Genomic DNA, 22,698 nt, shown 5'->3' on the forward strand with positions numbered 1-22,698 from the left:
AGTGTACTGAGTGTAGTAAAAATACAGCAATGGTCAATTGTTAATCTAAAATATAGAACTGATTACACTGCATCAGTCTCATTTTGATCATTTTAAGGATTCAAAGTAAAATGAACTGAGCCAGTTGTAATAAAATTTTGTTGTGCATAAGAAATTACAGGATTATGTTTTGCAGTCTTTCTCAAAAACCATTTAAGTTGGACAACATGGCAAATGTTCTGTTTACTGGACGCAATGTTAGTGAAATTTTACTCTGACTCTTACCCATGGTGATTCACTGTTGCAGCACGAAAGAGTGCTATTGTGTATCTGGTCAAGAGTACTGAACAGGACAACAAGAAATGAGCTTTACAATATATAGCACTGAATACTTAGAAGGAAAAATTGTGCATGCTTTGCTGAAACGTAAAGTTAAAAAAAAAATCACTGGAATCAAAAGCATATTTTTAAAAAAGGGTTAGAAAATTATGAGACAATCTTACCTTTCCATGCAGGCGTAGCCAGCGATTATGCAGAACATGTTTACATAGTCGAGAAGGGCGCCCCATGTCATCTTTCCCTGTCATGGCATTAATAACTTCCAGGCCCGAGTCATCTACAACCCAGTTGACACTGAAGTTTGGCGCCTTGCCTGGTTGCCGTGATTCAGTGTTGCTAATACCTACAAAACAGGCAAATATTACAAGTTCAGTCGTATTTACCACTTTAACTTCTTAATCGTGGATTCCAGGATAGAAGTTAATTGAAACAAAGTTTACTTAATCACACTCTCACATGTTGCAGCATTAGAGAAAATCCTACATTTTTAGGATATCGAAACATATCTGTTACAAAATTTGTTCCATTCACTAGATCTTACCTGCAGTCTCTGTACAAGTAAGACACAGTCAGTTCCACAGCTCTCTATCACGTGGATCTAATGCCAAGAGACAGAATGCTCTCTTATGAACACGTGTCAGATAGTACAGAATGTAAAAAGGTAGTGAACACCAACAGCATCATCCTAGCAATAACTTCTCATGCATCCAAAACAGAAGCAGCTGATTCATAAGTGTAGTTTGCACAATTTTAAAGATGGTAGCACTGATGCATGAAGGCTTCTAGAGTGGGCTTGACAGCTGTCCCTTTGACAGCCACCCCAATGCTACGAACTGGCACTTGAAACCTTCAGAAGTTGCTATTTTTACAGTGATTTTCACGGAATCTGGTATATGTATGTGTCAAGTTTAGAAATGGTACTGGAGGTTCACTGGTAACTTGATGGAACCACAGACTTGTGTAGAAAAATAAGCTCTCAGGCCTCACCAAATCTATTTCTACTGATGCAAGTCTGATCTTCAAGGGGCCATAAACTCCCTGGAATTATTTTTACCAGTTTGGGTTTTGGCATTATTGGGCAGATGAGCATCACATAAGTGTTTCTAGTGTATTAACTCTGCTGGACCTTTTCAGCATCTGTTGGTATCTATATGCTTACTATATTGATTGCTACTTATGCCATTGCTTTTAATGTTTTTATGACGTAGAACTTCTATCAATAACTGAAACCACAGATCCATGCAAACAAACCTGAAAGGCAGTTGCCAGGGAATAACACAATCCAAGAACCAAATTGCTTATTGAAATGAACAAGATTGGATTTGCTCATTCTAGTTTGCCACGACTATTAGAACATAGAACATAGAACAGTACAGCACAGAACAGGCCCTTCAGCCCACAATGTTGTGCCGACCATTGATCCTCATGTATGCACCCTCAAATTTCTGTGACCATATACATGTCCAGCAGTCTCTTAAATGACCCCAATGACCTTGCTTCCACAACTGCTGCTGGCAACGCATTCCATGCTCCCACAACTCTCTGCGTAAAGAACCTGCCTCTGACATCCCCTCTATACTTTCCTCCAAACAGCTTAAAACTATGACCCCTCGTGCTAGCCATTTCTGCCCTGGGAAATAGTCTCTGGCTATCAACTCTATCTATGCCTCTCATTATCTTGTATACCTCAATTAGGTCCCCTCTCCTCCTCCTTTTCTCCAATGAAAAGAGACCGAGCTCAGTCAACCTCTCTTCATAAGATAAGTCCTCCAGTCCAGGCAGCATCCTGGTAAACCTCGTCTGAACCCTCTCCAAAGCATCCACATCTTTCCTATAATAGGGCGCCCAGAACTGGATGCAGTATTCCAAGTGCGGTCTAACCAAAGTTTTATAGAGCTGCAACAAGATCTCACGACTCTTAAACTCAATCCCCCTGTTAATGAAAGCCAAAACACCATATGCTTTCTTAACAACCCTGTCCACTTGGGTGGCCATTTTAAGGGATCTATGTATCTGCACACCAAGATCCCTCTGTTCCTCCACGCTGCCAAGAATCCTATCCTTAATCCTGTACTCAGCTTTCAAATTCGACCTTCCAAAATGCATCACCTCGCATTTATCCAGGTTGAACTCCATCTGCCACCTCTCAGCCCATCTCTGCATCCTGTCAATGTCCCGCTGCAGCCTACAACAGCCCTCTACACTGTCAACGACACCTCCGACCTTTGTGTCGTCTGCAAACTTGCTGACCCATCCTTCAATTCCCTCGTCCAAGTCATTAATAAAAATTACAAACAGTAGAGGCCCAAGGACAGAGCCCTGTGGAACTCCACTCACCACTGACTTCCAGGCAGAATATTTTCCTTCTACTACCACTCGCTGTCTTCTGTTGGCCAGCCAATTCTGTATCCAAGCAGCTAAGTTCCCCTGTATCCCATTCCTCCTGACCTTCTGAATGAGCCTACCATGGGGAACCTTATCAAATGCCTTACTGAAGTCCATATACACCACATCCACAGCTCGACCCTCATCAACTTTTCTAGTCACATCCTCAAAAAACTCAATAAGGTTTGTAAGGCATGACCTACCCCTCACAAAGCCTAGGAGTTAAATTTTCTACTGCATTCAGCTACATGTTTGATGTAGTGTAAATTAATTTGATGAACCTGGATCCTGTGTGCCTTATTTCAGATATATGGCATTAACTTGAGCATGAAATAGAACATAGAACATAGAACAGTACAGCACAGAACAGGCCCTTCAGCCCACAATGTTGTGCCGACCATTGATCCTCATGTATGCACCCTCAAATTTCTGTGACCATATACATGTCCAGCAGTCTCTTAAATGACCCCAATGACCTTGCTTCCACAACTGCTGCTGGCAACGCATTCCATGCTCTCACAACTCTCTGCGTAAAGAACCTGCCTCTGACATCCCCTCGATACTTTCCACCAACCAGCTTAAAACTATGACCCCTCGTGCTAGCCATTTCTGCCCTGGGAAATAGTCTCTGGCTATCAACTCTATCTATGCCTCTCATTATCTTGTATACCTCAATTAGGTCCCCTCTCCTCCTCCTTTTCTCCAATGAAGAGACCGAGCTCAGTCAACCTCTCTTCATAAGATAAGCCCTCCAGTCTGGGCAGCATCCTGGTAAACCTCCTCTGAACCCTCTCCAAAGCATCCACATCTTTCCTATAAACTATAAATGTTGCATTTAAAAGATTTCCAAAATTGTAAACTTTGACCAAGAGGCTTTGTGAAGATCGAAGAAAAAATTAAATCATCACGGAGTAGTGACAAGTACAAAAAATGTGAAAGGAGCTTGTATAGATAAAATACATGGATAAAAACAGAGATAATGGGAACTGCAGATGCTGGAGGATCCAAGATAACAAAGTGTGAAGCTGGATGAACACAGCAGGCCAAGCAGCATCACAGCAGGCCAAGCAGCATCTCAGCAGCACAAAAGCTGACATTTCAGGCCTAGACCCTTCATTAGAGAGGGGGACGGGGAGAGGGTTCTGGAATAAATAGGGAGGTGGGGGGGAGGCGGACTGAAGATGGAGAGAAAAGATGATAGGTGGAGAGGAGAGTATAGGTGGGGAGGTAGTGAGGGGATAGGTCAGTCCAGGGAAGACGGACAGGTCAAGGAGGCGGGGTGAGGTTAGTAGGTAGGAAATGGAGGTGCGGCTTGAGGTGGGAGGAAGGGATGGGTGAGAGGAAGAACACGTTAGGGAGGCAAAGACAGGCTGGGCTGGTTTTGGGATGCAGTGGGGGGAGGGGATGGGTTGGGCTGGTTTTGGGATGCAGTGGGGGGAGGGGATGGGTTGGGCTGGTTTTGGGATGCAGTGGGGGGAGGGGAGATTTTGAAGCTTGTGAAGTCCACATTGATACCATTGGGCTGCAGGGTTCCCAAGTGGAATATGAGTTACTGTTCCTGCAACCTTCAGGTGGCATCCTTGTGGCACTGCAGGAGGCCCATGATGGACATGTCGTCTGAGGAATGGGTGGGGGAGTTAAAATGGTTCACAACTGGGAGGTGCAGTTGTTTATTGCAAACCAAGCCAAGGTGTTCTGCAAAGCAGTCCCCAAGCCTCTGCTTGGTTTCCCCAATGTAGAGAAAGCCACACCGGGTACAATGGATACAATATACCACATTGGCAGATGTGCAGGTGAACATCTGCTTAATCTGGAAAGTCATCTTGGGGCCTGGGATGGGGGTGAGGGAGGAGGTTTTGGGGCAAGTGTAGCACTTCCTGCGGTTGTAGGGGAAGGTGCCGGGTGTGGTGGGGTTGGAGGAGAGTGTGGAGCGGACAAGGGAGTCATGGAGATAGTGGTCTCTCCGGAAGGCTGACAAAGGTGGGGATGGAATAATGTCTAGGGTGGTGGGGTCAGATTGTAGATGGCGGAAGTGTCGGAGGATGATGCATTGTATCCAGAGGTTGGTGGGGTGGTGTGAGAGAACAAGGGGGATCCTCTTGGGGCGGTTGTGGTGGAGGCAGGGTGTGAGGGATGTGTTGCAGGAAATGCGGGAGACACGGTCAAGGGTGTTCTCGACCACTGCGGGGGGAAAGCTGCGGTCCTTGAAGAACTGTGACATCTGGGATGTGCGGGAGTGGAATGCCTCATCCTGGGAGCAGATGCGGCGGAGGCGGAGGAATTGGGAATAAAAACAGGTTGTGTCAGAGATGAGATATTTGGTGAGAGGAGGAATGTAAAACTTGTTTTTGGCACTGTTCAGGGATTCATCAGGATTTGTTCATTATTGATCAATGCTGAATGAAAAAGCAAACAGAATGTGAGAGAAATAGTTTCACATTCTGAGGCATGCCGAGCATTTCACAAACATTAACGTGGCAGTATCCAACAGAATACAGCAATAACAAGGAAAACGAGCAACATGGGAATAGCATCTTCAAACTTGCTTCAATTCTGACTCAGATCTATACTATTGTTTGTTGTCATCACTAAGTTGCTAAATTCTCTACTTAACTCCAATGTGGGAGCACCAATTGCACAACAACTGAAGTTGTTCAAAATGTCTCACTGCCTCAACCTAAAGATAATAACTTAAAGCAGCAAAGTCATTGTCACGCACATTCAGAAAAAGCAAATTATAAGCAACCTTAAGATGTTTCAGCCTTTTAACACATTGTCTTAACACAGCAAAGTGTAAGTCAAGGAACTGATGTGACAATACTAATTCTGCAACTGATGTAAACATTTTTAAATTTACGTTTTATATGTTTTAAAAAGTTTTCATTGAAGCTGACAAGCATCCTGACTGGATCACAACCGAAGCATGAAAAAGAATCAGTCCATAATTTGTTTTAAACATGTACATGCTGTAACCTCCTTCGGGATGAGTTTAGGTTTTAGTTCCTACTTTCGTAACAGGAATAGCATTTCAAAAATGTGCCACTCTTGGTACGAAAATTTCTGACTAACATATCCCTTCCTCTGGTATCCTGTTCATGTTAAGTTTATCGATGCAGTTTTAATATATTGTATATTTCATTTGATTGTTACTTCAGTTCCTTTGCTTTCCTCTCAAATGGATTACTTCGCACTTACTCCAAAATTAATTTGTGTTTTATTTTATCAGTCTACTTTGTTGTCTGTAGAAGTAACATACTTATATGCATTCAATTTTGTTTTTAAAAGCAGCCAATTATTCAACTGACCATTTAATTTTATCTCATCATGGGTCCTTACCTCTACCCATGGTGGAGAGTGATACACAAAGATGAAAGAGTGATGGGTAAGGAGAATAGCTTTGGGATGATTTTGCACAGTGATCTTAAAGGGCCACACAAGGGAGATTGGGGCATAGGTTATCATGGAAGGTTTAAGGACCATGGGTGGTGGAGGTGCAAGGGTTGGGGGTTTGATTAAGCACTTGAATTGGCTTGAGTTAGTATAGCTGGGGCCTGGGGAGTGTATGCAATGTGAGGGAGTGTGAACAGTGTGCAGCTGCGATTTAATAGCTTTTCTTTTAAAAAGTACTGGCATTCAGATTTGTTGTACTAAGCTGCATGAAGTGATAAATAGGTTTTACAAAGTAAGCTTGTGTACTTTATCAGCTTTAGGTTTGCATTCAGGACTAACTTTAAAATCAGGTTGGATTGTATTTCTATTTAAAAGTCATAAAACCAACTTGCTAGATTTACATAAAACACATTACTACCCCAAAATAATGCATAATATAATTTGAGGTACATTACACCGAAGTGTATTACAGCAGGTTTTGAAGGTATTTAGAGCTCATAAACAAAGTGCAGCATTATCTTGGATTCATTTACAGAAAATCTCCAAAGGTCTTTCACGCAAGCATAAACAAGATCCAAATGGTAAAATACTGTCAAACCTATCCTAAGCCAGTTGAGACAGTTGTAGGAAGTACACTTCCAGCCCTTTTAATGTCTTCTCCTAAAGTTCAGAACTTGTATTTTAAATCTTTGTATGAAAGCATTAAGAATCAACTGTGTCATGTACAAGATGTTTATTTTAGTACTGATGAAAATAATACACTTTGTTGATGCACTCATTGGGATATTTCACAAGATCACAAATTCCAGTGAAAACCCAATGTTTTCATATATGTAAGGACAGTGCTGCTTGATTAGCAAGTGATCTTTGATAGGCATTAATGCTTGACAAGTTCATAGCCAGGCTTGGTCATATTTAAAACCATTTAGCTTGACTCCCACTGGTCAGTGTATTGCCCTGAAGATTTATTTATTTTTCAGTTTGATTCAGAATACTACAACTATCTCCCCCTGTTTAATTCTGCAAATGTATCCCAAGAGAAACGTAATGGATTGTTGGTGATATCCTCTATTTAAGGGTGTTGTTCCCAAATACACTAGCAATACCCTAACTGGTTAATGACATTCTACCCACAAAGAAACTTGCCTCTGACAATTAGTTTTGACTTGCCTGTGATTCTAGTCTATATGCGACTCAATCTGATGTGGTCTAGATAACCAGTTATACAAACAAAATACAAAGCGCAATCGAAAATAATGGGTGGGACTTAGCACAATAAACCTGACAGTGATTTCCTCTGGATACAACTATTCAGTCTTTCTGACTCTGCAGAATCATATCTTTCAGTCAAAGTTCATAAGTCCTCTATAAAAGAAAGTTATCTAAGTCTACAATGGGGTCTTAATCAACTGGGCTAGTGGACTGAGGAATGGCAGATGGAATTTAATTTAGATAAATGCAACGTGTTGCAGTCTGATAAGACAAACCAGGGCAAGATTTACACAGTTAATAGTAGGGCTCTGCGAAGTATTGTTGAACGTGGAAACTCAACAGTGCAGGTATACAGTTCCTGAACGTGGTGAAGGAGGCATTTGGCTCACTTGCTTTCATCTTTCAGAGCAGTGAGTACAGGAGTTGGGATGTCATGCTACAGCTGTACAAGATATTGGTACAACCACATTTGGAGTGCTGCATACAATTCTGATCATCTTGCTCTAGGAAGGACGGTATTAAACTAGAACGGGTGCAAAAAATACTTCCAAGGACATTACTGATGCTGGATGGTTTGAGTGATAAGGAGAGAGCAGATAGGCTGGGATTTTTCCCTGGAGGGTAGGAGGCTGAGCAGTAACTTATACAGGTTTATAAAATCATGAGATGCATAGATGAAGTGAATAGGCAGGGTATTCTCCCCAGGGTAGGGAATCAAAAACTAGACGGCACAAGTTTAAGGGCAAAGATTTAAAAAGGACCTGAGGGGACAATGTTTTCAGACGGTGGTGCACATATGGAACAAGCTGTCAGAGGGAACAGTAGAGGCAAAAACAATGACAACATTTAAAAGACATTTGGACCAGTACATGGATAGGAAAGGTTTCGAGGAATATAGGTCAAACACAGGCAAATAGGACTAGTTAAGTTTAGGAAACCTGGTCAGCATGGATGAGCTAGGCCGAAAAGGTATGTTTCTGTGTTGTATTACTCTACGACTGTAATTTCTTTGGTCCTGTGCTGCCTCACAGCAGACCAGACCCAACAGGAATTGGGAGGTGGAAGGACAGTATTGTGGTACACAAATGGGTAGATATGGTCCTGTAAAGTTCTCAACTGTGGCTCTCGCTGTCAAATTTTAACTGACAATAACAATTGCTAAACACCAAGCCAATTGATGGACTGCTTTAATCTCTGATCTGAAAGACAAAGTTGCCAGGCTAGGGCTGCATCAGGAGCCATGTACCTAACTGCTTTTGTCCTCACTACCTACCTGTCACTGACACTGGCAACTGGTGTATCAATTACATCAAGGTGGAAGTTGTTTACACCAACTGGCTCAAACACTGATTTTTCCACTTAGTTGACTGCCATGAACACACAAATTTTCCATAACAAATCTACATTCTAAAAACACTGACACCTCAGGAAGAGTTAAAAAGCATGTAAGAGACATGAGATATTACCAGGCAATTGTTGATGCTGTTAAACTCCAGAAAGATTTAGCTCTTCACACAAACACTTACCATGCCTAAATTGAATACCAACTCCATATTTAAATTAAAACTTTGGTTTTGCTGTGTAGTTGAAACAATTTCACTGCAAAGTTAAAGTCTAATTATAAACAAATCTTTGAAAATAGAACTTTGTAATACATAACTGGATATTCACAAAAAGTTAGAAAACATTCAAAATCAAAACACAGTCACTTCAAAAATGATCTTCCGAAAATTTGATCTACATTAAACATGGACAAACCTCTTCTACATCATCTCAGTAAATTCTCTCCCACAGGTAATTCAACCCCACTAAACCAAATTCCAATAAAAGGCCAAATCTCGAAGTATATCAGCATGCGTTTTAGGCTGTGACCCTTGTGGATTATTGTAAAATTAATACAATATTTGAGATCTATATTTCAGCACAATAAACAAGTAAGAAACACAGAAAAAGCAGGCCATCAAAAAATATAGCATTCTGTTCTTTGTGCATTAACAAGAAACATGCACTCAAGTAAATCCTCATTTAAGCTGCACAATTTCTGGTAAACTCTCATGTTTCTCAGATCCTAAATCCAAGTGGAAGTGTTAATGATAATAAGAAGGTTCATTTGATAGCAATTCCAGCAATGGCTGTAAGAGCTTAACTGGCAGAGCTCACAACCTGGGCATAGTTGACTTAATTCAATACCTTTAAGCTTCATCATTTAGTTCAACATAACAGGTTACTTTACCAGTTTTGAGTTTGAAATTCTTGCCAATGTTCAAGAGATTACAAATCAGACAGTTTATTGATGTGATATTTGACCTGCTTGCAATGCCTGGTTCTATTGTGTTAGATTGTAATATTTTACAATTTGTCAGCAGCTCCAGTGCACATTAAATCACTCTCATTTTGGGATGCATGGAGGTCTGCAGGTCATTACTGCACAAGGGTCATAGTCAGCCAGGCAGAACAGACTAAAGACTTTGAGCTTTTCACAAAAGTTTGCACCTGGGAAGGGCTTAAATGTTAGTGATAGATTAGTTATTTCAGAGCCAATATCAGCTCTTTTCAATATGCCTCAACACTTTGAGAGCATGTATCGGAAATCTTCACAGAAAAATAAGTTCATCAAATGTTACAACCTTCTTGCAAAAATTCAGTGTTAAGATCAACACGTTCCTCAATTTCAACAGGTTATAAGTTTTGTAGTCACAAACACAACTGAATTTCTGCCATCTACAGCGCTGAGGCCAGATGCCAACTCTCCGACACCTCCTCCTACCGCTCCCTGGATCATGACCCCACACCCAAGCACCAAACCATCATCTCCCAAACCATCCACAACCTCATCACCTCCGGTGACCTCCTACCCACTAACTCCAAGCTCATTGTTCCCCAACCCCGCACCACCCGCTTCAATCTCCTTCCCAAAATCCACAAACCCACCTGCCCTGGTCGACCCACTGTCTCTGCCTCACCGAACTCATCTCCACCTATTTGGACTCCATTTTCTCCCCCTTAGTCCAAGAACTCCCTACCTATGTCCGTGACACCACCCACGCCCTCCAGCTCCTCCAAAGAACTTCCAATTCCCGGGTCCCCAACATCTCATTTTCACCTTTTTCTGATGAAGGATCTAGGCCCGAAATGTCAGCTTTTGTGTTCCTGAGATGCTGCTGGGCCTGCTGTGTTCATCCAGCCTCACATTTCATTATCTTCAATTTAAAGGCGTGCAGGAACAGAGCATCACTTCCTGTAAAAACTCCATCCATTTCTCTCAGTTCCTCCGTCTCCATTGTGTATGTTCAGATGAGGCCAACTTCAACAAGGGAAAGTCCAAAATGTCCACCTTCTTCCTCAACCGAGGATTCCCTAGCTCTGTGATCAATAGGGCCCTCAACCGGGTCTGACCCGTCTCCCACCCTCACCCCTTCTCTTCCCTCCCTCGATAGCAATAGGGTTTCCCTTGTCCTTACCTATCATCCCACCAGCATCCTCATCCAGAAGATCATCAGGTGCCATTTCTGCCACCTTCAGCATGCTACCACAACCAGACACATATTCCCCTCCCCTTCCTTGTCTGCCACCCTGGTCCACAGTTCCATCAGTCCAAGCACCTCCCCACAGCCCTACGGCACTTTCCCCTGTAACCAGCAAAGGTGCATCACCTGCCCATTTACCTCCTCCCTCCCCAGTGTCCAAGGGCCCAAACATGCCTTCCAGGTGAAGCAACACTTCAACTGCGCTTCCCAGAATCTTGCAAGCAGCGAATGCAGTAGGCTATGTGGTCTCCTCTACATTGGGCAAACAAAGCGCAGGCTAGGTGACTGCTTTGCATAACTTTTAAGTTATGCATGCCAAAAAGACCCTGAAGTACCCATTGCCTACCACTGTAACTTCCTACCCTGTTCCCTGACAAACATGTCTGTGTCTGACTTGCTGCAGTGCTCTACTAGCTTACATTGAGCTTCGCTAGAACAGCACCTCACTTTCCGCTTGGGGACCCTGTAGCCGTCTGGACTCAATATCGAGTTCAATAATTTTAGGGCCTAAACGCTCCCATGTCCAGCCCCCTACCCCACACATCAGGCCTTGTTACCATATAGCCTGCCATTACACACCATTATTAGTCACCAAGAGTCCCCATTAACAACTATTCACCCTCCCAGCCTGATCACTGTCAACTCTTTGTCTGAGCAACTACTCTTCTCTCTCTTCAGGCTTTATCCTATCATTCATTCCCAACCCTATTCCCTCCCATTTTTTCTGCATATAAACTGACATGTTCCCAAGCAGTTCTGAAGAAGGGTCACCAGACCCGAAACATTAACTCTGTTTTTTCCTTCACCGATACTGCCAGATCTGCTGGGCTTTTCCAGCAACTTTGTTTTTGTTCCTGATTTACAGCATTCACAGTTCTTTCAATTTTTTAAAATCAGAAATAAATATGTTGTTCAATTTGTCCTAATTCCTGACTTTTAACCCTTGCAAATTCTTCCTATGTGTTAATTTCCCTTTGAAAGTCATTACTGAAATTTTCACTATCCTTGCATTCCAGACAAATATAAATGCAACAAAATAAAAATAGTTCCCTTGTTCCTTTTCCAATGATCTTAAATGTCTGTTTTCTGTCTATTAACTATTGTCCAAGTGAAAACAGTTTGTCATGAGTTTTACAATCAAAGCCCTCTGAATGCCTCAATTACACTGACCATGCTCTCCACGGCCAACAACTCCATCTTTAATATTTTCATATAACTAAGGTCCCTTACCCTCATACAATTTTGTTAAATCTCATCTGCATTCTCTCTTGATATCCTTCACGATATATGGCAGCCAACTTTGCATACAATGAGCAGTATTTAATGGAGGCAACAGAAGTATTGGCCACAGGTTGGGAGGCATCACATCTCCTCTTTTAAGCAAAGACCTGATCAGAAATATAACTGGGCAGCAGTGATCTTCCCTAGAATCTGGAGCCCATTGGCTCCTCGATGCTTGGCAGCCCCACTGGGGAGGGGGCATTGGATGCTGTCTGCTACCCATCTGTCTGAGATCTAGGACTGTCACAGAGCCACGCAGTGGTGAACAATTGCGCGAGGGATGACATAGGGTGAAGGCTACAGGAAAAAGGTGCAGCTACTTATGTAACAGTTATCTCATCATGCTGTGATTTGCATACTGTAGATCATGGCAGATAAACCAACCTAGTATATAAAATGAGTCAATACATCCTACTGAAAAACAGTGCATTTGCATCAACCTGATGTAAAGGTTGGCCATTCACACCTAGTCAGTTATGCCACATTAGTGAACCAGATGGGTTTTTTCTGACATCAGCAATGACTTTACAGTCATCATTAAAGTCTTAATTCCAGATATTTATTAAATTCAAATTCCACCATATACCATGGTGGGATTCAAACCCAGGTACCCAGAACACTAACTGGGTCTCTTGATTAACAGTACAGTGATAATACTACTAGGCCATTGCCTCCCCTAGCCCATTTGTTGTAGGTACCACCAAAATGCAATTAAGAAAGAAGCTCCAGGATTTTGACACATCAACACCGAAGTTCAGCAATATTTATCTAAGTCAGGACGGTGAATGGCTTGGAGGGGAACTGAGAGATGGTGGAGCCCCCATGTATCTGCATATGCCATTGACCTGAATTTGGAAGGTGCTGTCTAAGGAGCCTTGGAAAAAAAAATTCAGTTTGTCTTGTAGATTGTACACACCACTGCTTCTGAGCATCAGTTCTGAAGACAGCGAGTGCTTACCGATGTGATGCCAGTCAAGCAGGCTGCTTTGTCCTGGATGGTAACGGGTTTCTTGAGTGCTGCTCATCAAGGCAAGAGGGAAACATTCCATCACACTCCTTGAGATGTGTCTTGTAGATATCAGACATTGTGTAACTTTAAGCAAACATCCCCACTTCTAAACTTACAATCGAGGGAGGGCCATTGATGAAGCAGCTGAAGATGTTTGGACGTAGGACATGACCCTCATGAACGTCTGCAGTGATATTCCGGAGCTGAAGTGACAAACCTCCAACAATCACAGCCATCTAGGCTTGCATGAAGAGATTCCCTTCCAGTTCCCAATGATTCCAGTTTTGCTAGGACTCCTTGATGCCGTCACTCACTCAAATGTCTTGACCTCATGACTGGAGTTCAGCACCTTCGTTGACCTCTGATACAAAGCTTCAATGATGTTAGGAGCTGAATGACACTGGCGGAACCCAAATTGAGTTCAATGAACAGGTCATTAATCAGCGAGTGTTGACCCCTTTCATTACTTAACTGATGATTTCGAGTAGATTGATGGTGTGGTAGATAACTAGCTTGAATTTGTCCTGCTTCATGTGTATAGGACATACTGGGGCAATTTTACACATTGTCAGGTAGGTGTTATTGTTGCAGCTGTACTGGAACAGCTTAGTCAGAGGAAAACTAAAACTTCCATAAAGAATAGAAATGCTCTGCTTGAATCTTTGACTGGTTTCATCTTCAAATTATTGGAAGCCATTCATACATAAAGCGTCACCAGATTGTTAACAAAATGCAGAGTATCCAATACAACTGATGGAAAGAAAAATGACTTGTTATGGAGGGACTGTTTCAAAACTGGATACCTGCTCACACCAATGATAAGGTTCTGACTTAACATTCATGCAACACTAAGATTATCTATTTGTCTGTCTCCAAATGTTGTCCAAATATCCTCTGACTCAGTACATTTGCTGCTGAAACCCTCATCCATTCATGGTTAGATCTATACTTGATTATTCCAAAGCACTCCAGGGTCATCTCTCATGGTGTGTGTGTGTGTGTGTGTGTGTGTGTGTGTGTGTGTGTTTGTGTGTGTGGTGTGTGTGTGATCATCCAAAATATTGTCGTTTGTGTCTCCTGCAGTAAGCCCCATTCCTCATCCTGGTCAAGAATGTCTATAATTTGAGGTATCAATTCTGAACTTCAAATCATTCCATTGTGATTTGCTCTGCTCATCTCTTAACCTTCACCAATTAACAATACTCCTGAAAATTACACTCCTCCAAATTCTGGCTTCTTGTGGATTTTACCATTGGTGGCTGTACTCAGTAGTCAAGGACTCCAAGCTCTGGAAAATCTCCCCCGAATGTCTTTTTATCTCATTTTAAAGAACACCTAGAGGATGAAAATGTTTCTCTTGAACCAAGCTTTTAACATCTCCTTATGTGACTAGTACTATTCTGTGTTTTATAATGGTTTTGTGAAGGACCTTGGGACATTTCATTACAATAAGGTGTTATGCAAACATACGTTGCATTGTCGTTAAGGTAACATCAAGGTAACATCAAGGCAGCTCTCAAGTGAATGAAGCATAAAGAAACTCTACTTAAATTGAAGTCAATGGGAATCAGAGGAAAGCTTTCCGATTGCTAGAGTCATAACCGTCAATGAGGACAGGGGCTGGGGACGGTGAAGATTTATCATCTCGACCAAGAATATAGTTGCAGGGGTTGCATAGGTTAGGGCCTTAGGCCAAACTTCTTTACCAGTTTCCTTGCTGAACTTCTCTCCATCATAAAGTGAGAAGTGAGGCTATGAGTTGACAATTCAAAGACGATCACCATCTCACACGTTGGCTTAAACATCCAGGCCCTCCAGTACTGCAGTGCAATGGCTCAGAATATATTATCACCAGGACGTGCTCACCTACTTGTGAAAACATGTGTGGCAGCACCTTCCAAACCTGTGATCTGCACTACAGAAGGGCAGCAAGAGTCCGAATGGTACATCAATGCAATGTCCTAATCCTGACTACTCATGGGACACATTTTAAAAACAGTCTGAACAACAAGCATAAACCTCAAATGTCTGATACCAATTTCTTAACCATGTGGCCATTGTCCTTTTAATCTAATGTGTTTCAACTTTGTTGTTTTGCAAGATTTACAGTATTTCATCAAATGGCTTGCGATTCTATATATACTTTATCAACTATAAAAATGACATTAAACATTTCATAACTATTGTGATTAAAGAGGTGGACAAAGAAGTTTTATTCTAGCCTGTTGTTACTAATAACTCAAAACAATTATTTAAGCTCTCAGTCTAAGCATGTTTATTTTATAAATAGGAAGGCCATATTTACTGACAAATCTTTCTGACCACTGGGATCAACTGTCTCAACACTGGGCTATAAATGAATTGATGGTGTAAGTATCCCATGTAATAGGTCCTGAACTCATGTGGGAAAGGCAGGGATGCTGGAAATCACATCTGGGAAACTTCAACACCTGCTATCAATTCCACTGCCACTTATCAGATAGGAAATTCAGGGCTTTTGTGGAGCAGTGGTGCGCCCTACCCCTGTTGTGGGAAATCCAGGTTCAAGTACCACCTGCTCCAGAGATATGTAATAATGTCTCTGAATAGGTTATTAGAAAAATTGGTCAAACAGGAAATTAATTCAGTTTGTACAAAACTGGCCAAATACTCTGCAAAACCAAAATTATACATTATCAACAGCTCCTATTCTAGGGACCAACTGTGTTCTCACTACAGTACAAGGTCAACAAACAGAATTAAATAAAATCAGTTATTGCTTTGCTCCATGTGAAGTGAAATATAAACTACAAACAAGCAAGGTCAGAGATGTTTACTGTGAACACATGCATCCTTCCTATTCTGTGAATTATTGGTGAAGAGTGAATGATTAGTCAAGTTACTCTAGAGACAAAGGCAAATGGAGGTTGACACATGGAGTGGCAGTGATCCAATGGACAAAGCATGCAATTCAACCAGTCAATTTGTTCCTGGACACAGTTAATTAACCCAGTTTGTAGTGAAGAGTTTTAACATTTATCAAGGAAGAAGCAAAGTAGGCAAGAGATAGCATGAGGAACTACTTGAGAACTATCAAAAGCTGCTCCACCTCACCCCTTTCTAAAAACCCTGTATTTTTCAGAAATGTAAAATGATAGAATAGAATTATACTTATCAAATCTGCATTTCTTCCATACAGGTTTGCTGTCAAGCTCTGCTCCTCAGGTGAGAGGATTACTGGCAATATTAATAAATGATCCCCTGATAACAAATATAATTATTTTAATCACTAAATCTAGACTTTTCTCAAGCAAAAATATTCCTTTCTCCACCTTTGATAGGAAGCTTTGGCATGAATTATTGTCCTATAGCAACTGAGTCACTTTAGCAGAATTCTGACAGGTGGGGATTTGAAATTCATTAACCACAGGCTGTTAGCGCTGAAATACCGGATGCATTATTTTACATCACAAGTCATAGGAGATTAGCCAGAGTATAAACTGCTTCCACTTTTAATTTTGTCTTGTGTAATTTAACAACTGGTTGATTATCACCTTTCTTAACAGCTGAAATACCTCAGTGCTTACAGTGCAAAAAGAAATTTTGGCTTCAGCTGCAACATGATACACATTCCAGCTTAAAGGAAACTAACTATTATTTCAAAGCAAATCCATCTTAATTTCCAAGGCAAGTTTTCTTTTTCCACTTGTCATTTGTATCGGTCTAAATTTTACCATGTCAGTGTTTAACATTAAAGGCAAGAACAGTAAAATCAATATACTTTTTAGTAAGAGGAAATGTTTGCACATATTTTGGGTGGATTCAGGACCAAGACAGACTGACAGAATGACAAGTAATAGACCAAGAAATAGAAGAGAATCAAAGTTAGCACATGGCCATGTGGAAATACAACAGCTCAGTTCTATACATATCTTTACGACTGATATAACAAATGGTAAAACAGCCTTGGCTGTGTATGATTGAAAAAACATCCTTTTACACAGACCACTTATGTGCCCTAGAAAATATTTTTTTAAAAATGCAGGCATGATTATAATGCAATTGAGAAAGAGATTGAGAATGTAATGTTAAATACATTAAAAATAGGAGGCGTGAACAGGAGGTTCTCTCACATATTTGGTATTCCATATAGTAGAACAAGTCATGGTTAAGCTTTTAGAATGTAGTCCCAGCACAAACAATCTGCTCTGTTCAGGAATATCAAACAGTTACACTTTCTAAAATGCTCCAGTGGCTTACACATACGTTAAAATATTAAATTCACTGTAAAAGATGACAATTATGTTTTCTTTGTACTAGGTAAAAGCCCCTATATTAATAATTCAATGCAAGTGCACTAGACATTAAAGTTGCAGCTGCTTTTGCAGTGTTTAGCTATTAACAAGGTTTTTTGACCTTGCTTTTGTGAAGGTGACTATGGTAAAAAATATCAGTCATGCATTTTGGTATTCCAGTGCATTGAAGTGAACTGCATCACATATTCAGAATATCCATTCATTTATTCTTCACAGTGCTTTAATGTGACATCTCCCATAAAATGTGAGAGACATAATATGTGAGAGAGGTGCTAATTTCCGTCATTGGTGTTCCCAATTATTTCCAAACAAACATTTGTGCTCTAATTATTTAAAAATCACCATCTTCAGTCTGCAACCAGAAACTGAACTTGTAAATTAATTTTCCATTTGTTCACTTCATCTGAGTGTACTGTCGTCTCCTTATCTTACCAGTAGCACTACCATAATTGCTGTTTAAATAGTTGTTGCTTTGATCTCACAGCTGAATGAATTGCTGAATGGCAAATCTTCCACTATACCTGCACGGGCAGAGGTTACAGTGTTGCAGCGCCACTAACACATCCCTTGATTTGACAAGGGGAGAATATTTCTTGCTGCTGTTGGTGAGGAGAAGAAAACAGGTCACCATGTGTTAATATTGCCATAGCTATTCCTCACCCACTTTTTAGTAACTAAAAGGGTCACAAATAAAATGGTGTCCACACTGCTCTCTATGTGAATACAAAAGAAAGCATTGTTTACTGGAAGGCTGAATTAAATACAGCATTAACTAATGGAGGTTTACAACATATTCTATGCAATTTCACATCAGGTTGCATTGCAGGATAGGAATTCTATACAGACAATTAATCAGCTCTCATTATATTATGAATCTGGTGGTCAAAAATCAGCCCCTTTTCAACACATGTATGAACATCAGTACAGTGTTCTGATTTGACGTCAAGGTATGCGACATAGAGAACTTACCACTAAGTAAAGGCCTGTTGAGTGTATATATGCTTGGGAGATCTTCAATTTCACTGATCCTCTGGTAGACTGCTCGAGACAAGTGATCAGCATGGTACAAACTGCCCAGGATGATGCTGGCAAAATAGACAGGCTCTATAAAATGGCTCAATAGAGCTCCCTGAACCCCAAGTACATTCCACCTGAAAGTACAAAGACCATTATTTTGCTATAACGTGATATTCAGGGGATTGTCATCAAGATAAGCCATGAAAATATACAACAATGAAATAGCTTTCTCAATCTAAACTGCAGTACGATACACCTGTGTGATACAACACTCCTGAAATCATTAACAAATGCCACAAATGAAGACTATCATACAGTGACCTACTGCCAACATCACTCAAACATTTTCGGCTCTAAATGTTTTCCTTATATCTTTCCTGCATTATATGTCTAGCTTTCAATCACACTTTGAAGCAGGTCCTAGGTCTGCATCACGATGCTGAGACATTTGCAAATTCAAATTAGATTATTAAATTGCAGTTCATTACTGCAAAACAGAAGTCTTCTATTTTCAGAAACAAAATGACCAGACATTTTTAAAAGGCATAGTGACATGGCAAACAACAATTTAGCTGCATCATCAACAACTCAGTTTCAGCTATTATAAGCCAGCAGATACTGATCATATCTGACGACACAATTTTAAATGTTACAATTCATAGATATGAGTTTATTAAGAACATGATTCAATTCAGATCTCCAGATTGCTGTAAAATTATTGTGCAATTAAAAATAAAATTCACCAAGAGATTTGTATTGTTTCTTGAAAGTGATATGTCCTGAAGAAATTCAACTAGACACTTTTCACCTGCCCAAAATTCCACAATAGCAGAAATTGCTTGACCCACAGAAATACCAATGACATGAATGGGAAGTGGAAACCTAATCAGAGAATTTGGTCCCCTTTACCAATCAGTAACTGATACATTTACTAACCACCGGATTTTTAATTCTACTTCTTACTTTTTGAATTTAAATCCACATCTCCATATGGGAGAATAAAATGGCTCCAGTCCATATTTTCATGGTTGTTTTCTATGATTATTTAGCTGTTCCAAAAAGATGCATTAGTTTCTTGGCTGGTCAAGGCTATTAAAACTCAAACAGTCTGCCAGCCTTCTGCGACTTAAGACTTTTTACACTGAAAATAATTAACTGCAGTAGAAACGTGGCAATAAAATTCAATTAAAATACTGTTAGGAAGATCAGATCCATAACAAAATAGTATAATACAATCACAAAGAATTCCTCTTAAGAATTTATCATAACAAACAGGCTATTTCACAGCTGGCACAGGGTGTCACAAGCCATAAAATATCATTAAATAAGGATTTATTTTGCTTTATAAACTGTTCCATACTAAAATTATTGGATAATTTTTCAATTTTTTAAACTGTGATTACTTTTGCCCATTTCAAGTTAATTTCTACTTAATACACTTTCATTTATTTTTAATATATGATTACAAGTTTTTTTTAAAATTTTTGGGTTTTCCAAGGTTCACCTGTCATTTTGAAGGGGAGAGGAGAACAAGTGGGGCATTTAGCTTCTCAAATCTGTTTCAACATTCAGGTAGATCACAGTTGATCTGTGCTTCACCTCCATTTCCCTGCTTTCATTTCATATCCCCAATAACATCACCAAACTAAAATGTATAAAATTTAGTCTTGAAAATTGAACTGATACAGCTTCCACAGCCTTCTGGGAAGAATTCTACTTTTCTAGAACATTTTATTTGATTTTACTCCTAAAAGAGACAACTTAATTTCAGAGTTAAATATTAAGGTACTAAGTAGTGAAGCTAGGCATATGCACTCTGCTTCAGATCCTTGACGCTGCAGATGCTTTACCCTGCAGCTGTTTTGTCGGCAATTTTTGTTAATGTTGTATTGTCATTACGTTCCACTGTCAGGGGCAGAGCAACAAGGCAAGTTCCAAATCTATTTCAGCCAGAAAAAGAAATGAACAAGTGATGTTGAGATTGTTTGTAACTATGGGCCAGTCAACAAGCAAACTGAGCTAACTGTTTTACATCAGCAATGGCAGAATCCCAACCTTTTGATCAAAGGAAAATGGAATGTATTCTTGTCAACATTGTGAAAGTATATACTACATCATTATCCTTTGGGAACTCAGATTGTGAATTTCAGCAAAAACAGTTTAAATTATATTTTATAACATTTCTACAATTTATCAACACTGCCTCTAATGGAAGAATTCATCTGTTTAACTACTGCGATCCCCATACGAAATCTGAAATCAAATACCTGTGAAGAAATTTCAACAGAACCATGAAAACCCCAATCTATACCCAATGAAACAAAGCATTAAGTCTATACTTTGCACCACGATTCAATGATGAGTACAGTAGCTCTTGTTCCCGCGTGCAATGGGAAAACTTGGCCATAAATCATTAACTAAACAAAGACTTGCACAGACAGATGCACAGAGGAGCGTCCTCCTGTCATGATAACAGGGAGAAAATAAATTGCAATCTACACAACATAGCCCAAAGGCATAGGGCAGTTGCGTAGGCCTGTCTTTCAATCCATTTGGTTTTAAGTTGACTGTTTATCAAATAATTTCTTGATGCATCTAAAGTACATAACTGCACTGCAACTGCAGCCATAATAAGAAAAAGTCAGCAGTATGAATAAACTGCTATTGTTTTGTTTCATAAAAGGTAAAGAAGCTTTCTTTAAAAATAAGCAACAATGTCCATTTTTAGTTTCATAATTGAACAGAGAAAATAATTAATATTTTTCCTCTGAGGGAAATAAGCATTATACTGATTTAATTCTGCTGCCCTCAGTACAATTTTCATGGCAACCTATGTTCAATTTCTTTATACCATGACAGAAAATAAAATATACCAGTGCAAATTAAAATTCACAATTTCTTAAAATTAAAAATGGGAGAGTAATTCAGAAAGAGATAGCTAAACCTTGATGAACTCACAAACAAAGTTTGTAGCTGAATGCAAAATACAGTTTATGAGAGGTTTTAAAAACAACAGTACTCTTAAAGAAAATTCATTCTGAAACAATCAAGAATTTAGTTATTTGATAAATCTGGCTTGCTGGTGCATTTCAACTTTCCAAACAGGGGTAAGGATACTGAGTGGAAACCAGAGACGGTCAAGTTCATTTGTGTGTTTGAATGAAGGTCCTTACATGAGCCTATCTGTTTCTGACTTTTGTTTAATACAATGTTTAGAAATATAATCCTTTTATACTGCTAATGTGGTATATTGTATCCACTGTTCCTCTACATCAGGAAACTGAGCGGAGGCTTGGAAACCGCTTTGTGGAGCACCTACTCCCAGCTCGTGACAAACGTCAACACCTCCCAGACACGAACCACATCAACTCCCCCCTCCCACTCCTTGGATGACACGTCCATCCTGGGCCTCCTACATTGCCACAACGATGCTAGCTGAAGGCTGGAGGAATAGCACCTTACATTCCGCCTGGGAATCCTGGAGCTCAATGGTCTCAATGTGGACTCTACAAGCTTCAAAATCTCCCCACCACTGACCTCATCCTAAGACGAGCCCATCTTGTCCCTGCCTCCTTGGCTTGTCTGTCTTTTCTCCCACCTACCTGCCCCTCCCTCCTCACTGACCAACCCCCATCCAACTCCCTACCTACACTCATCTGTACTGGCTTCATCCCCGCCTCCTTGACCTGTCCGTCTTCTCTCCCACCGATCTGCTTCTGTATCTACCTTCTATCATCGCCTCCGCCACTCTCTCTTGACTTCAGAGCCCCCATCCCCTCCCCCATTTCTGAAAAAGGGTCCAGACCCGAAACGTCAGCCTTCCTGCTCCTCTGATGCTGCCTGGCCTACTGTATTCATCCAGCTCCACACCTTGTTATCTCAGACTCCAGCATCAGCAATTCCTACTATCTCTCAATTCTTCAGTTTGTTGGTTTCATAAAAGTTCTCTATCAACTATATGGAGTGGCACAGCGGCTCAGCAGCGTGCACTGCTGCCTCAGTGCCAGGGACCTGGGTTCGCTTCCAACCTCAGGTGACTGTCTATGTGGAGTTTGCGCATTCTCCCCTTGTCTGTGGGGTTTCCTCCAGGTGTTCCAGTTTCCTTCCACAGTCCAAGGATGTGCAGTTTGGGTAGACTGGCCATGCTAAATTGCTCCATAGTGTCCAGGGACGTGCAGGCTAGATGGATTATCCATGGTAAACGGGGTTATGGAGCAATATCTGGGTGGAATGCTCTTTAGAGGTCTCGTGCAGACTCGATGAG

The 22,698-nt window shown here is 40.6% G+C and overlaps 1 protein-coding gene across 14 annotated transcripts in view; it reads right to left on the reverse strand.

The window, feature by feature from the left end:
• The window catches only part of LOC125454484 (double-stranded RNA-specific editase 1-like), a 295,752-nt gene that overhangs the window by 12,882 nt on the left and 260,172 nt on the right, over nucleotides 1-22,698 (reverse strand). For all 14 annotated transcript variants that reach the window (XM_048535315.2, XM_048535311.2, XM_048535321.2 and 11 more), the window contains 2 exons: nucleotides 18,387-18,568; nucleotides 483-661 (listed from right to left, as the gene is read on the reverse strand). In XM_048535315.2, the coding sequence (XP_048391272.1) occupies nucleotides 483-661; nucleotides 18,387-18,568 (361 nt within the window). The remainder of the gene's footprint in view (nucleotides 1-482; nucleotides 662-18,386; nucleotides 18,569-22,698) is intronic.

Source organism: Stegostoma tigrinum, chromosome 7 (genome assembly GCF_030684315.1).
Source record: "Stegostoma tigrinum isolate sSteTig4 chromosome 7, sSteTig4.hap1, whole genome shotgun sequence".
In the NCBI taxonomy this organism is placed as follows: Eukaryota; Metazoa; Chordata; class Chondrichthyes; order Orectolobiformes; family Stegostomatidae; genus Stegostoma; species Stegostoma tigrinum.